Source organism: Lacerta agilis, chromosome 16 (genome assembly GCF_009819535.1).
Source record: "Lacerta agilis isolate rLacAgi1 chromosome 16, rLacAgi1.pri, whole genome shotgun sequence".
NCBI lineage: Eukaryota > Metazoa > Chordata > Lepidosauria > Squamata > Lacertidae > Lacerta > Lacerta agilis.
Genome location: NC_046327.1, coordinates 1,142,461 through 1,156,477, shown reverse-complemented (window position 1 = coordinate 1,156,477; position 14,017 = coordinate 1,142,461). Strand labels below are relative to the sequence as shown.

The following is a 14,017-nucleotide window of genomic DNA, read 5'->3' as shown; positions in this document are numbered from 1 at the left end:
AATTGCTAGGTTATGCAGATAGGGTGCCAGAGAGTCGAAATGGGAAGGTGGAAAACAGTCATACCACAGGCAAAATTTCCTCATTGTGGCAAAGTTGTTCTGACGCTCGATATCATTTAGGCGCTGACAAATTAGACTGTTTGCTTTACTAAAACCCAAAGTGAGTAGCTGATGTGGTGATAAACCACAAGAGTGAAGATTTTGGTAGACCATTTTAGTCCAGTCGCTCTTGTGACAATCTTGCAGCACTAGGGATGTTAGACCGGGGGGATTTGAGTTTAGGCGAAGCCAAGAGTTAAGTGTCCTAGGCCAGATCTGTCATTCCACCGAGGGAAGATTAGCCTCTAGGAGCAATGATGCGTTTGGGACACAGGGTGGGACAGAGAAAAATTGCCTTAAGAACTTGGATTGGACAGCGTGCCTGTCGAAATCTGAGCCCCATATAATAACTGTGCTAGGGGTTTAGCTTGGAACTGGTGCTCTCCTTGTCATCGGATCCAAGTGGAGCAGCAACATTTTTGAAGAACTATTTGAAATGAATTATGGACAGCATAAGGCGAAATAAGCTTAAACCAGATAAGAAACAGGTGCCTAGGGCAGGAAACACAGCAGTGGGGTTGGCCAGGAAGATGGCGGTTCTGGGTGTAATTCTTCACTCCCTGAAGGAGGACCAGGCTTCTGCCCTGAGGGACCCATCTTTCTCCTCTGGTCACAGATTGTGGCCTGAGGGGCTTATTACCAGCGCCAGCTGGTTTGCCAGCTACACCGTTGATTCAGACCGAGAGACGCAAATGCTGTGGGCCATGCCAACATGCCAACGCTGTTGGTCATTTCCACTTTAAACCCTCAGAGTCTGTGCAGAAATTTGCTGCTGCTGCTGCTGAAAAGCTCTTGGCAGATCATTTGGCTTGATCTTGTGAAACTTGTGCTGCACACCTGAACCCTCTTTCTGACTGTGGGAGTTTGGTGCAGAGCGCAATGTTCCTTTGCAAACAGTTCAAACCAGAGTCACTAAAATGTCTTTCCAAATTCTGATATTTTACTCGAGATAAGGGTATCTCTTGAAGCTCCTACACTTTGGACTCTCTCAACAGCTGACTTATGCTGGAAATTATCTACTAAAAACAAAACAAATCGGTTAATATTTTCCTAATCTGCAATATCGGCGAAAAGGTGGAAGAGATTTAGTTGGCATTTTCCAGTAATTGATTTGTTATGGTGCTGTGAATGTTGGCTATCTGGGCCCCCCGGGCACACGGTTAGATTGATAACTTACTGTTTGAAAACAAAAAAACAAAAACAAAATGCATGTGCAGGGAAGCCCTTTTGATAGAGTAGCTCTGGGGAGCTTGTCTTTTCATTTCAGACAAATTTCCCTCCCCTTTTAGAAAGTGCACTTGTCACATTTTTGGCCACCTCCTTCAGCAAAATGTTTTTGCCTGCCTCCCAAGCAGAATAAAGCTTTTATTTTTAGCCTCCAAATTGCAAGCTGGGCTGGACAAAAGCGAGCAAAAACAGACTGCATGTGGCAAAGGAAACCAGAATTATTTGAAAGCAGGCTGTGGTGTGGTTACAAGAGAGACAATTATCCTGACCGTATTATTTCCGCAAACCTTCCTTTGCCTGCGATGGGAGGTGGGGTCAAAAGGGGAAGGAATGAGGAGGGCGAGAGGCGTCCTGCCGCCTTTTCTTCCCCTCTTGTCTGATTTGGCTTGTTCGACACGATCGGAGAAGTGCAGCTTTTTCGTGGTTCACATGATGCGACCTCCTGCCATAGAGCTGCTTTTCTCTGCGTCTGATGGGGCAGCGAAGGATGTTGAGCAGGCGGGGAGAGGTTGCGCCGGGGAGCTCCAGCCTGGCAGGCAGGGGGGAATTTGGTCAGGAAATTCCAAATGAGTATAAATAAGTCCTCTGCAGCGAGCCTTCGCCTCCTTGCCTGCTTATGTGTCAGAAGCACATATTCCCTGCAAAGCTAAGGAAAGTCTGCCTCAAGCCAAACTTCCTGCAAGCAAAACACACGGCGACTTTCTGCTCTTCACGGAATAAGTAAGTAACGCTGGCAGGTTTCAGGGCGGGGAGGGGAATGGGGGGGTGAACGACTTTAATTTTAGGGAATGTAAGTTCGTAACTTCAGTTGTTTCATTGCCCTCCCCCCAAGAGTGATCTGCTCCTACCTAGGCTGGCTGGTTGCTTTTCTCACTGCGACTTTTAACATAAGGATAGCTCTGTTCTCTCGGACAAAGTAACCCTGTTAGACTAATGGCCATGGGAGAGTGCCGATTTCTCATTTACCTCTGCAACGGCCAAGCGTGCCCCTGTTTTTAGCTTGTTTCCCTCTTGCTTAACACAACTTTCATCCTCTAAATGAATGTTTGCGTGTTCGTGTACTTTTTTTTTAAAAAAAGAGTTAATTCTCAACTTTAATATGCCTATCCTGCTTGGACATAGCAAGGTACGTGAGACATGGTGGGTATCTCTTGAGCGAAACATCTAATGCTTCTGAAGAGTTCATATTTTCTTTGCCTGTGGCATTATAGTGTGTAAGGAGTCTGTTCTGTAAATCAAGTTCAACTGAGCAGGTTGAGCTAACTTAACCTAGGGAACAAGCTGGATATATTTTCTTTTCCTTTTTCTAAAAAGATGTAAGTGGTTGTCAGGCATTTGCTTCGATAATGAATAGCTTGTGTTGTAAATTACCAAGCATTTCGACATAGCTAAACCTGAGCGAGGAGTGTTTTGTTCACCTTAAGGGGGGAAAGGGATGGGAGAGGAGTATTTTCTGAAATTAAAAAATTACCGACCTTGTTATTGACATGCTCAAATGCAGTGGGCCAGGACTCTTGCAGGTTGCTTGAATGTGATTGTATGTCTGGAATACCTAGGTGCCCCTTATCATTTGTGAGCATGTTGCACACCACAAACTTGCTGCCCAATCATACAAAATTCTTTCCCCTCTCTTTGGAATACTTCTCTTTAAAAAAAAAAAACCAACACAGGACTCCCAATAGAAAGTGTATGAGTGAAGTCTTTGACACATCCACATTTCCCAGGAAGAAGTTGTTGTAATTTCGGGAATGTTTGGTTTTCTGGAAGGGTTGTACAGTATTCCTTTGCCATGCCTGCTCCATTCCTGTGGGTTTTTTTCCATGAGGGAGGAAGGTGATGGTTTTACATTCTCATTCGGAGCTGCTCTTGTACACTGGTTGAATTTACTCACTGTCAAGGTTCCCCTCTGGGTATACAGTGAATCTTGGTTCACTCATTTGGAGCAAGCCGTTTTCAATTCTTGATTGCCCCCCCCCCCCAGCCAAAGCCAGAGTTTTGAGAACTTTGAGGAATTGGTACTGCACAGATTTCTGTCTTCCGCAAGCAGAGAAGGCAAAGCTGTCTGAGTAAGAATGGCTGGGCAGGTCTCAAGGCTTCAGCAATGCAGAGCTGTGAGAACAATGTGTGTTTCTTTTCTTTAATCCTCTCCGAAATAGTGCCTCTAGACCAGGGATTGCCAACCCAGTGCCCAGGGGCATTGTGGAACCTGCAGAGGATTTTGCTGGTGTTCCCCTGGGCAGGTGCCTGAGGCTCTGAGCTTTCTTTCCTCTTTTTTAAAAACGAGACTCTGGCCCCCCTAGAAAGAACGTTGTCGGGCAAAATGGGTAGGAACCTTGTAAGCAATTGATGAGAGTCAGTGTGGAGTGTCTACCTTTCCTGGAACTGAGGAATGTTCTCCATCGTTAATAGACAGCAGTAGCATCAGTGTGTGTGTTTTTGTGTGTGTGTAAGATCAGTATTGTGATCAAGACAAGCAGGAGATAGCGGACTTCCTACAGAAAGCATAAGGGTGTCTTAGGAATGGCTCTCTTTGCATTACGCCACACGGCCCATTTTATTTATTTATCTATTTAAAGGATTTGTACCCCTCTCTTCATCCCAAAAGGCTCCCAGAACGTTGTTATCGTTGTTGTTTAGTCGTGTCCGACTCTTGGTGACCCCATGGACCAGAGCACGCCAGGCATGCCTATCCTTCACTGCCTCCCGCAGTTTGGCCAAACTCATGCCAGTCGCTTCGAGAACACTATCCAACCATGTCGTCCCCTTCTCCTTATGCCCTCCATCTTTCCCAACATCAGGGTCTTTTCCAGGGAGTCTTCTCTTCTCATGAGGTAGCCAAAGTCTTGGAGCCTCAGCTTCAGGATCTGTCCTTCCAGTGAGCACTCAGGAGGGCTGATTTCCTTCAGAATGGATCAGTTTGATCTTCTTGCAGTCCATGGGACTCTCAAGAAGTCCCATGGAGCAGGAACTGGCAAGCCACTCCAGTATCGCTGCCAAGAAAACTCCATGGACAAAGACAACATAGTTATTACACACACACTCACACACAATATTTTGTGACTGGCACGGCCCTGACACACTCTCAGATAAGAATGCATCAATGACAAACATCTAACTAAAGAGACCTACCCATTTTATTTGAGATTTTTGCACACTCAAGGGGTGTGCTTTGTTTGAATATGCAAAAAAGAGGAGTGGTGATTGTTATTGCCTCAGATATACTAACCAAATGAGCTTGATTTTTACAGTTATGCCTTATTTGATTGGGCACCTTTTTTTAAAAAAAACAAAAGTTACCATTTATTCAAAAGTTACAATATAGCTTTTTCCGCTGCCATAATGTCACAGAACGATCAGTCCAATATCTGCCTGTGACTCTTTGGTTTTGCCACGCGGAGGAAGTTCCGTACCGGCTATTTCACAAGTTCCCTTGCCTACATGTAAGCAAAAGATTTTTCTTGTTTGGGGAAGGGGGAAAAGCGAGTATTAAAAGTCATAAATTTATTTTGTGCTGCCTTTTGGCCGGAAAGGACCCCCCCCCCAAAGATGGCACTCAAAGGATAAAAAAATATATTTAAATTTAAAAAAAAACCAGGCAGCACAAAAATACAATTTAAGGTAAATTTAGAAACAGCAAGATCTCTTATCTGCTTAAAACTAAAAATCAAAAACCCAAATTTCATCCTACCCCAGAGTTCTACAGAATAAATATATAAGAAATCTCAATACACTCCACACCTTTAATGACATCTCATTTAATCGTTATCACTAGTACTTTTTTGACTGACTCAAACGAGTGAAATGACTGTGCAAATATCTCCGAGAACAATTCTACACATTAAGAACTGAGGGGAGCCCCATCGGAGCTGCAGAATCTATTCCTCTCTCCCTCCCTCCATCCCATAATGTTGGTATACTGCTTATTACGCCTGCATTCAGCACAACTCTTTGTTCTCAGTACCTATGGTCACAGTTTCAGCACTTGAAATCTCTGAGCCCAGGTTTGCACCCTTCCAAGAAAATAACAAGTACAGCTAATCCTAATATGGTAGAAGCTAAAAATAACCCCTTAAGTAGGAGAGAAAGAGGCCGTTTTATGGTCTTTTAAGTGCTTAAGCAAAGCAAAGCAAACAGAGAAATAGAACTTGACAATCATTGCACCAGAATCGCTCCAGTTCAGGAGAAGTTGCCAGCAGTTCAAGCATAAAGGAAGGTTGTTCGAGAACCTAAAATACTTTTGCTGAAGAAATTCCCTTCTGGACCTGGGAAGAAAAGTGCCCGGGAATCCCAGAACTGGAATAATATTGCAGGAGTATCTGCTTTTTGTATAGCATATGCGACGGAGTTATAAACTGTATAAATTTAAAATTAAATTTACAATTTGCCAATCTTAATTGTACAGTATGGTTCTTTCCTTAAGATTAGATCTTTTGAAATGTAACCGTTGACATCACATTACTTGCGATCTGACAGAGCGTGTCCCTTAGGAGACCAAAGCATTTGGGGGGCCCTCATGTCTAGATGAAACGATGGGACCCCCCCAAAGTGCTTTGATCTCTTGATCACCTTTGAATGGAAAAGCGTGCACTTAAGAGCCCCTGGGTGTGTCTCCGTTAATTAAAAACGAGGCTCCTTAGGCTGTGGGGTGGCCCTCCTGAAGAAAGGAAGCCATTTGGAAAGAGATTTCCGTGTCTCTTCTGTTCCCCAACGTGCCGAAAGCGTTGCGTTTGTGGATGTTGACACTTGACAGTGACACGAGGCACAATTTTGCAAGGTGCATTGGGGACATTGCCCTCTAGTCAAGCCACCTAGCCAAGGCCAGAGTCCAAACATCTCTAGCTTGGTCAAGCTGTCTTCTTGTGGGCAATCCTTGGGCAAGAAGGCTGAGGGTGGAGGCGATCGGATTAAGTGGCAACCCAGTCCAGGGAGTATATCTCTTTAATACTGAGCATGTGACTTGAGTTCAAATTCTTAGCTCCTCCGCTAACATCTTCAAGGGATGGATTTGGAAAGATGATGTGGTGGGGGTTGTTTTCTTTTAATACGCTCTTATCACAGGGGCTTCTCGGCGGTGGCTCCCTTCCTGTGGAACGCCCTCCCAGGAAATAAACAACTACCTGACTTTTAGAAAGACAAGATCTGAAGGCAACTCTGTTTAGGGAAGTTTTTAATGTTTGATGTTTTATTGTGTTTTTAATATTCTGTTAGGAGCTGTCCAGAGTGGCTGGGGAAACCCAGCTAGATGGACGGGGTAGAAATAAATGAATAAATCATCCTCATTATCATTCTTGCCATCCTTCACCCACCCCTTGTGAGGCCACAGCTCCTCCAGCAGGTGCTAGGATGGTAGGGAGGAACTGATGGCCTTGTATCCAGAGGCCAACAAAAACCTGGAAGGAGATGAAGCTGCTGCTGCAGGAAACTAGAAGCCTTTTCTGGGTGTGCGGCAAAGGTCCTGGTTACTGGCCAGAATGCAGTTTTGCTGGTTAGACCAACAAAGAAACGGCTGGTTGGGCAACTGTTTGACCCTCTGCAGAATGCAAATAAATCTATTTGCGTAAGTTGGCCAGCCGGCTTTGCTTTCCTGTGATCTTCACAAAACATTTCTGCTTTTATAGAAACATTATTGTGCTTTATCTCGTAGGTCACAGGCGAGCATGTCCAAATTTATAATTTAATTCCACCCTACCCTACCGTACTTCTGTACACCTGAGTGTTCCCCTGAGTTGATCACGGTGTGGATTTGCCAAGTGTGCCTTCCTCTTAGCACGTTTCTCCCTTGCGTCCTGAGTTCGAGCGTCTTCAAAGCCCATGACACCTTTGGTAGAGGCTGTTCTCCAACTGGAGCGCTCGCAGGCCAGTGTTTCCCAGTTGTTGGTGTTTATACTACATTTTTTTAGACTTGCCTTGAGACAGTTTTTAACCTCTTTTGTTGACCACCAGCATTACGCTTTCCATTTTTAATTCGGAATAGAGTAGTTGCTTTGGAAGATGATAATCAGGCATCCACACAACATGACCAGTCCAACGAAGTCCAATCATGGCTTCAACACTGGTGATCTTTGCTTCTTCCAGTACACTGGCATTAGTTCACCTGTCTTCCCAAGTGATGTGTAAAATAATAATAATAATAATAATAATAATACCCCACCCGTCTGGCTGGGTTTCCCCAGGCACTCTGGGCGGCTTACAGCATATCTAAAAACATAATGAAAACACCAAGCATTAAAAACCTCCCTTTAACAGGGCTGCCTTCAGATGTCTTCCAAAAGTTGTGAATAAAATAAGCTTTCCACACACACAGGAGAAATGTCATACGATGCAGCCATGCGTGTGTCGAAAGGATCATTGGTGTACAGAGTAATTTATTTATTTTTAATACGGCTCGGATTAAGATATCTAAGAATGGCTCATGTGTTTCATGATTTCAGATGGCTTAGTATACACTTGGCACACTTAGCTTCCTAAACATTATGAACACAAACTTATTTCTTAAGGGGAAACTGAAAAGGCGCAACAACAGCAGAACCTCAAATCTGAAGAAATGTTAATAAAAAGAGTGGGACTTGTGAGCCTTTTTAATAAGAGAGAGAGAGAGAGAGAGAGAGAGAGGGAGAGAGAGAGAGAGAGATCTGTGCTGGAAAGGAGTAGAGGAATGAGATGCTCCCCCCAGTCGTGAGCTGATGAACTCATTGGAAGAAGCTCAGCCTATGAAACATCGCGCTCTGTTTTGCTGTATTTATATAAATGCCGAGTACTTTTTCCCTTTAAGGGTTGAAGAATGAGAAAGTTGGGAGGCAGGGATTTCACAGGCAAATAGCTTGTGTGACGTACGAAGCCGCGATTGCAGGAAATAGAGAGCGAGGCCGGGTAGCCTTGGAACAGAAGAAGCGTGGATGGACGGAAAGAGAAACTTCAAGTCGATGTAAATGCTCCGAAGTTCTTGTTGTGTTTCTGTGTTTGAGAGTGGGAAGTAGGCTGTAGAGCCACCCCTGGGCATAAATATTCTTCCTGCAGAAGCTCGGCGGATCTGCTGCAGTTTTATTTAGAATGTTTTGGTGCGGCATGCCTCCCCTGTGTCTCCAGGAAGCTGGGCTGCCCTGACATCTGAGCTGACAGTTTCTCTTTCATCTGAGATATTTTAGACTGCACTGGAAATGGGTCTGCCTGCATAGTTCTCAGTGTGTCGACCCTGCACCGTAGAGGAATATAAAATAGGTTGCATGAACAATCGGAGATGAATGTTCTAGGGAGCTCCTCCTCCTTTAGACTGTCCTGTTTTGAATTCCAAAAACTTTGTCTGTTTTTAGCATTTGTATACCAAGAGAGGGGTTGTTGGTTTTTTTTTGGGGGGGGGGGTAGCCCTTAGGAAGATCTCTGAGATGTATTGAATTCCCTTGCACAACACCGCAGAATATCAAACAGTTGAACTTCACATGAAAACTATACTGGGGATGTCGTGGAAATACGTACCGGTAATTCCTTTTAAAGTATTGCTTCGTGGTATTAACAGGGTCGTCTTGCTTCTTTTTAAAAATACAGCTTTATGTAAAGCCTATGAGAAATGTATCCACCTGCTTTGTGGTTTTAATTCCTGCTGACACAGTCTTCAAAGGAAAATGTGTGCATGCTAAAAATTTAATCAAGAGACATGCAATAGATTTTCCAGTGTGGAACACTGATTCTGCTGTCTGAGTAGAGTGCTTATAATTTACCAACAACAGCAACAAAAGAAAAGAAACAACCATTTTATGTAGGATTTTATGCTTAATGTGTGTGTTTCCTTCTTTTAGAAAAAGATGAAAATGCTCTGAATGGGGAGGATGACAGAAATCAGAAGGACCCCTATTTTGTGGAAACACCTTACGGCTACCAGCTTGATTTGGATTTTCTCAAGTATGTGGAAGATATACAGAAGGGAAATACTATTAAGAAACTGAACATTCAGAAAAAGCAGAAAGTGACGCCACCTTTTGCAGCCGGCAAAAACACCTCTGGCCAGTGCAGCGGGTGGACATCAAATGAATCTCTGTCTTCATCCAACAGTGATGAAAACAAACATTCGTCTTTGCTCTTTGCAGCACGAAGCCCAGCAGCCGCTGCCCCGAGGCCGTCCTTGTCCTTTGAAGCCTCTCCGAGTTTCCTAACGATCCCCGAAAACAAACAGCTCCGGCCTCCTTCGCCACAGCTGCCTCGGCACAACCTCCGCGTTACCAAAACTCTCATGGAAACGCGGAGAAGATTGGAGCAGGAGAAGATGGCAATGCAGGCGATCCCAGGAGAATCCCGGAGGCCGAGGCTTTCCAGTTTTGGAGCCATGGGCTCCACAAGCTCTCTCCCTTCCTTTGTGGGGTCCAGCGGCCACAACCAGATGTCTCAGCAGTTTCAGAACGGATACCAGGCCAATGGGGAATATAACCTTTATCTTGCATCCTCTCTAGGGAGCTCCATCCGCCACAGCCCCTTGAGCTCAGGGATATCGACACCCGTGACTAATGTCAGCCCAGTGCACCTGCAACACATCAGGGAACAAATGGCCATTGCCCTCAAGCGCCTCAAGGAGCTCGAGGAGCAAGTTAAGACTATTCCTGTGCTCCAGGTTAAGATTTCAGTGTTGCAGGAGGAGAAGAGGCAGATGGTAGAGAAGCTCAAAAGCCAAAGGGTAGTCAACCAGAACGACGCAGGCCATTTCAGAAAGAGATCTTACAGTGCAGGGAATGCGGAGCAGTGGAAGCCCCTCTCTCCCGCCAGAGGGGGTGGCGAACTCTATATAGACTGTGAGGAAGACATGGGGAGTGTGGAACATAGCTCAGAGAGGGTGGAAGAGTTCAGGCAGTTGACTGCTGAAATGCAAGCCTTGGAGAAGAAGATCCAGGAGAGCAGCTACGACGTTCCATCTAACCTGCGAATGAACCAAGCAAGCACAACGAAAGAGAGCAGATCAGTTGCCGTGGGCACAGAGGAGAACATGAACGACGTTGTTGTGTACAACAGAGCTTTGATGAAGTGCAGGGATGTAGCAGTAGGAACAGAGCAGAAGACTAAAGATTCTGGTGTCGGGGTGACGGAGGGGATGCTTGGCCTGTCTACAGAGGCTGAGAGAGAACTCGAGCTCCAGCACCAGACCATTGAAGCCCTCAAAGATAAAATCTACCGGCTGGAAGTTCAGCTGAGGGAAACGACTCACGACAGGGAGATGACCAAATTGAAGCATGAGCTCCAGGCAGCTGGATCCAGGAAAAAAATGGACAAGGCGCTGATGGCGCAGCCCCTTGTCTTCAGCAGAGCGGTGGAAGCAGTCGTGCAAACAAAAGACCAAATGGTGGGAGGTCACGTGGATGTGGTTGATTCATGCGTGGGGAGCCATCTGCAGATGAGCAGCGTTGGAGTATTGTGCAGGCCTCAATCGCACAGTTCAGCTGCGGGCCCAGATGTGCCTATGAATTGGTGGATTGTGAAGGAGAGAAAAGAGATGTGTGATCGGTGCACTGGGAGCTCTCTCGAGACGTGCGACAAATGTGTGGGCACGGAAAGGTCCGTCTGCGAAACCGGGGTCAATACGGAGGAATCCGTGGACAGATTAAGCCTGCGCAAGACGGAGCTGAAAATCAAGGAAGTTCGCTCCATAGGCTGCGGAGACTGCCCCGTCCACACAGTCTGCCCAGGAAGCAAGGCCGTTTCCCGCAGCACCAACACGGAGCCCTGTTGCAAGGCAGATACTGGAGTCATGGCAGTGCCTCGTACGGCAACCCAGGGAACCAACACAGTGTTAGAACAAGCTGACCAGTTCACCAACACGGACGTAGCTCTCTTGACAGATTCCGGCACCAACACTTTCCTGAGCGCTTGCGATAAACAGACAAACACTGTGATTGTTGAGATGAGGACAGTCGCTATAGGAGATGGAAGGGTCAAGGATGTAAATACAGTGGCTAAAACTCGATCCATTGGCGTGGGGACGCTGCTCTCTAGCACGGCGAGCTTTGACAAACCCTCCCTAGCAAAGACCAAAGACTGTGGCGTGGGGCAGATCAGTATTAACGAGAACTATCTAGTGGGCCTGAAAATGAGAAATATTGCCTGTGGTCCTTCTCCGGTGTCTGTGGCGCCGCCCAGCACGAGAAGCATTGGTGTGGGGGGTGACCCTGTTTCCGAATGGGAGAACCTCGGGTTGGATAGCCCCTTCTCTCAGCCTGAGATGAAGACCGGCTTGGATCACTACATCGAACGGGTCCAGAAGCTCGTCCAAGAGCAGCAGATGCTTCTTGCCGAAAACTACACCGAGCTAGCCGATGCGTTTGGAGAGCCCCACTCGCAAATCGGCTCTCTTAATTCTCAGCTCATCAGCACCCTGTCCTCCATTAACAGCGTCATGAAGTATGCGAGCACAGAGGAGCTGCGCAACTTGGATATATCGAAGCAGCAGTGCGCGGAGAGACCTTCGGCAACAGGTATGCGGGAACGGGCTTTCTCGTTTGCTTCAAGGTTGCCGGTGTCTTAAAAGGAGCGGCATGAGTCGCTCTCACAAAACTGCTTATGTCATGACTTGCCTTTCCAGGGCTGAAATGATTGGGAAGGAGATGCCAGTCTTAGATTGCAGTGAGTGAATAGATAAAAGCGGAGTCAGTGCTTGAATACCTAAAATGCCTAAAAATACCCAGTGATTGGGTAACCGTCTGTCCTGTTTCCTGGGAATTTAACCTTTATATAGTTTAAGATCTTAAGAGCTCAGACCCTTATTAATGGCAGGAAGTGATTCTAAAATTACGGCCAGGGGTATTTTATAGAGTAGAACGGCTATTACCACAGTTGTCTCATTTCTGTGAACATTTTACAGACTAGGGATGTTTTCTTCCACTGCCTTTATACTTTTGATTTGTCACAACTAATTCTGTTTCTCAGCGTTGCTTACCTACAGATAAATGCAGATCTGTCATTATACTGCTTCCCCTGTCCTCTGTACTAGGGCTACATGTCCTAGGGATAACAAAAAAATTTAAAAAATCCTTCCAGTAGCACCTTAGAGACCAACTAAATTTGTTATTGGTATGAGCTTTTGTGTGCATGCAAACTTCTTCAGATACTTCTTCAGATGCATGCACACAAAAGCTCATACCAATAACAAACTTAGTTGGTCTCTAAGGTGCTACTGGAAGGAATTTTTTTTATTTTGTTTCGACTACGGCAGACCAACACAGCTACCTACCTGTAACTTGTCCTAGGGATGTTGGGCATTACATACACAATCTGTGTGACCTGTAATTATTAGTGATGTAATGGGAAGTGTCCAGATTTTGTACCTCCCTATGGTGGTCTGGTCTTTTTTAAGTGATTTCTCTGAACAGCCATCATACGCTGACCGTTATCCCATCCTTCCATTATTTAACAATGAATTTGCACCATTGCACCTAATCCCCTGGTCTTAGTTCCCTGTAAGGCCTGGGCCTTACAGCATCAAGGTAGCAGGTAGGGGCTCACTTGGCTCAAATGCCCTTCCATTCAGAAAATCCCCATCGCAGATACAATCTTCTCTTTGTCCACAGTTTGCAGGAATCTTTTTTTTTTTACAAAAATTAAAGCTTGAAGTGACTGTTTATGATAGATGTAGGTTTCCCGAGGTCCTAGACACTTGCATAAAATTAAGCCTTTATTTTAGCAGAAGCTAAACCTGCTGGGTGTTAGCCAACAAAGTTATACTCCAGGTAGATCCACTGAAATTAATGAACATGAGTGACACGAGGCTCATTGCTCTCGCTGGATCTACTCTTGGGTAGAATTTAATTTAATTAATTTAATTTATAGTATAATTTAATTTGCTGACTTTTCCCACTGCGTTTGATTTTAGAAGCCCTTTATTGATTTACAAAAGGGATACGATCATTTTACTTACGTAAAGTAACTTTTAAAATTGGTGTGGGAAGTCACACAAGTTTCCACTATCTGTTTTAGTCAAGCGTGCCGTATAGTGGCTTAATGGCTATTGGGAGCTACATTGCTACCGTACTTGTTTTTTTTAAAGAAAATATTTTCCGCACAGACCTCAAACTTAAAATATTTAGAGGCCTTAAAATGAATGGCAGCTCAGCCTCTTAGTGCGTGAGTAATAGTAGTTCCATGTGTCAGGGCGACTCCCATGGAGCCTTTTGAAAATCAGCCTTGTTTTGCAAGAACAATCCTGTATCTTTCAAAACATTTCCCCCCTCTTTCCTTCTTGGAAACATCTTTTTAAATGTCTGCAGTTGTTTAATGTGTGTATAGGAGTTGTACCAGGATAATAATAAGAAAAACAAAATCGCAGTTTCCCAGAAAGAAAAGCACACTTTGAAAGACTCAGGGACACATTCCAGCTTCTCCCAGCTGCCTCCAGCATCTTCCAGGAAGAGCTCTTAAAACTTTGAATTTGTATCCTTCCACATTTCATTGGATGGGTTTTGCTGTCCTGAATCAGTCGGCTTTCGAAGCTTAGCTTTTAATGGTGTTCCACAAAGACTCCACATTTATTGGAAGAAACTAGAAATAATTTATTCTCAATATGCTGAAGGGCCATTGTCTCTTTTAATAACAACAATAATAATAATGCTATATTTTATGTCTCGCTTTGTAAGCACTCTGAGTCCTGGCTAATAAATGCTTTAAATAAAATAAACGAATATTCCCACCCCTTATTTTGGCAACTACCTTGCTGCAAAAC

General features: G+C 44.9%; 1 protein-coding gene across 1 annotated transcript in view; it reads left to right on the top strand.

Annotated features, from left to right (window-relative positions):
* KANK1 (KN motif and ankyrin repeat domains 1) overlaps positions 1-14,017 on the top strand; it is a 48,539-nt gene that overhangs the window by 15,262 nt on the left and 19,260 nt on the right. The window contains 1 exon segment of the mRNA XM_033172964.1: positions 9,120-11,777. Within this exon segment, the coding sequence (XP_033028855.1) occupies positions 9,120-11,777 (2,658 nt within the window).